This window comes from Arachis hypogaea, unplaced genomic scaffold, assembly GCF_003086295.3.
Source record: "Arachis hypogaea cultivar Tifrunner unplaced genomic scaffold, arahy.Tifrunner.gnm2.J5K5 arahy.Tifrunner.gnm2.scaffold_44, whole genome shotgun sequence".
In the NCBI taxonomy this organism is placed as follows: domain Eukaryota; kingdom Viridiplantae; phylum Streptophyta; class Magnoliopsida; order Fabales; family Fabaceae; genus Arachis; species Arachis hypogaea.
In genome coordinates this window covers 79,914-82,644 of record NW_027255476.1, presented here as the reverse complement: position 1 = coordinate 82,644, position 2,731 = coordinate 79,914, and the positions used below count along the sequence as shown (strand labels likewise).

At 32.6% G+C, this 2,731-nt stretch overlaps 1 protein-coding gene across 1 annotated transcript; it reads left to right on the top strand.

Annotated features, from left to right (window-relative positions):
- The first annotated feature begins 722 nt into the window (after nt 1-722).
- Nucleotides 723-2,279, top strand: LOC140183426 (zinc finger BED domain-containing protein RICESLEEPER 2-like). The gene is made up of 3 exons (XM_072231838.1): nt 723-1,688; nt 1,769-1,988; nt 2,176-2,279. Exons 1-3 carry the CDS (start codon nt 723-725, stop codon nt 2,277-2,279), a joined length of 1,290 nt encoding a protein of 429 aa, XP_072087939.1.
- Nucleotides 2,280-2,731: the final 452 nt, after the last annotated feature.

Sequence of the window (2,731 nt, the reverse complement as noted above, 5' to 3'; positions counted from 1 at the left end):
ATTTCGAGAATCTAAATCAATATATCTCAACGTGCATCTCAAACAAATTTGCCTTACAGGAAAGTATCGTTTTTGTCCCCAACGTTTGGGGTAAGTCCTATTTGTGTGCCTAACGTTTAAATCGTCCTATTTGTATCCCTAACGTTTATAAAAGTGATTCAATATTATCCTACTATCAATTATACTAACAAATCAGATTATATTTTTCAATTATTTTCACTTGGATGTATTCATTCTCAATTAGGTCGCACTTGGATGCGTTCGACTTTAATATTATACCCATTATTTGTGTTTAGATTCAATTATATCCCTAGAAAAGTGAATTACGTAAATGTTGTAGGAATTAGTTTCAACTTTTGATGAGCTATTTTTCGGAGTGGATTATCGATTCTATCCCAGATATTTATATTTTAACTTCAAGAAGAGATTTTTAAAACTCAAACTAAAGCGTTCATGATGTGTAATTGACGGCAGGATAACATTGAATCACTTTTACAAACGTTAGGGATATAAATAGGACGATTTAAACGTTAGGGACACAAATAGAATTTACCCCAAACGTTGAGGACAAAAACGACACTTTACTCTTTACCTTATTATGTAAACTTGAGTCAATCCTGTGTATTAGTAGTACTGTCACTAATGAGGGGTTTATATGTTTGACTGCACATTTTGTTAATGAGAACTGGAAATTACAGAGTAAAATTCTCAATTTTTGTCATATGCCTCCTCCTCACACAGGATTTGAATTGTCTTCTAAAATCTTTACGCTTTTGAATGAGTGGAAAGTTGATAAAAAGATTTTTTCCATTACTTTGGATAATGCTTCTTCTAATGATACTTGTGTTGAACACTTGAAAAGTACTTTGGATGTGCATGGTTCATTGTTGTGTGGTGGTGAATTCTTTCATGTTCGTTGGTCTGCTCATATTTTAAATTTTATTATCCAAAATGGAATGAAAATATGTGGTGATGCAGTGTGTAAGATTAGAGAGGGTATTAAGTTTCTGAGAAAATCTGAAAGTCGAATGGTTAAGTTTAAAGAATGTTTTGAAGATATTGAGGGACTTGAGTATACGACTGCATTATGTTTAGATGTTCCTACTAGGTGGAATTCACTTTATGCAATGCTTGCAAGTGCTATTCCTTATAAGAAAGCTTTTGAAATGTATAAAGTAAAAGAAGCTGGGTTTAGGGAGTATTGTCCTTCATCAGATGAGTGGAGAAGAACTGAAAAGATATATGATTTCTTGTTACCATTTTACGAAACTACCAAGTTGATGTCTGGAACTTCTTACCCAACATCCAACTTGTATTTTTTACAAGTTTGGCAAATCCAGCTGATTTTAATGAATAGTTTGAAGAATGATGAAGTGCTTATAAGGATCATGGGAGAAAAAATGATGATTAAGTTCAAGAAATATTGGGAACAATACAGTGTTGTTCTTGCATTTGAGGCAGTTCTTGATCCTAGATTTAAACTCAACACTTTGGTTCATTGCTATAATGAGATTGATCCTATTAGTGTTAAAGACAAAGTGGAGCATGTGAAGAGTAAGTTATACAAGTTTTTTGAGGTTTATGACCAAAATTTCTCTACAACTGTAGAGACTTCTTCCCAACTTTCAAGTAATTTTTCTCAAGCAACATCTTTTGCAATTGGAACTCAGCTTATTAAAATTGTTGGTGTAAGTATTTTTATCTACTTGATTATATGTGTTTTTTATTTTTCATGCTTTTTGATTCATATATTGTTTGTAATGCAAAGGATTTGATGTCCCGTAATCAAGAAGCTGAAGTGAAAAGTGGAAAGAACCAACTCGATATTTATTTGAGTGAGGCAATATTATTTTGCAATGATGCAATCATTGATGTTTTGCAATGGTGGAAAGACAACCATCATCGTTTTCCAACACTATCACTAATGGCACGAGATTTGTTGAGCATTCCTATTACTACCGTGACTTCAGAATCTGCATTTAGCATGGGTTCTCATGTTTTGAATAAGTATAGAAGTCATTTGTTGTTAGATAATGTTGAAGCAGTGATTTGCACCAGAAATTGAATACGTGGATATGATGATTTTGGTATATTATATTTATGACATACATACTTGAGTGATTTTGAACATTATTATGTACTATTTTGCTAATATATTTATTTACTTTTTTCTAGAGGAAGATAAAGATCAGGAAGATATTGCAAAAGGAGAAGGCTATTCTTCAGGAGTTGGTTCCAATGATGTTATTAACTTATATGAAGATGAAGATGAAAATTAAGTGTATTGAATTAAGTTTAATTTGATTTGAAGACTATTTATAATTATGTTTTTGGACTTTGGATTATATAGTTATTTTGTCTATGGGACTATTTATAACTATGACTTGAATATTTTGGATAATTGGATTATGTTTATTTACTTTGAAGACTATTTATATCCTTTGAAGACTATTTATATTTAATATTTATATTTATATTGATTTAAATAGAAGATATTAGATATGTTCTTATAAAAAAGAAACAATTAATTAGGTGGGTTTAGCCCGATTTATATTGATTTAAATAGAAGATATTTGTTCTTATTAAAAAAAAAACTAATTAGAGCCCGCCATTAGGCGGGGCGGGCTAGGATTTTGGGACCGCCTGAATAGGCGGGGCGGGGCGGGCCAGCCCGCCAGAGAGCGGGCTTCCGGCGGGGCGGGGCAGGCTTCCCCGCCTGACACCCCTACTT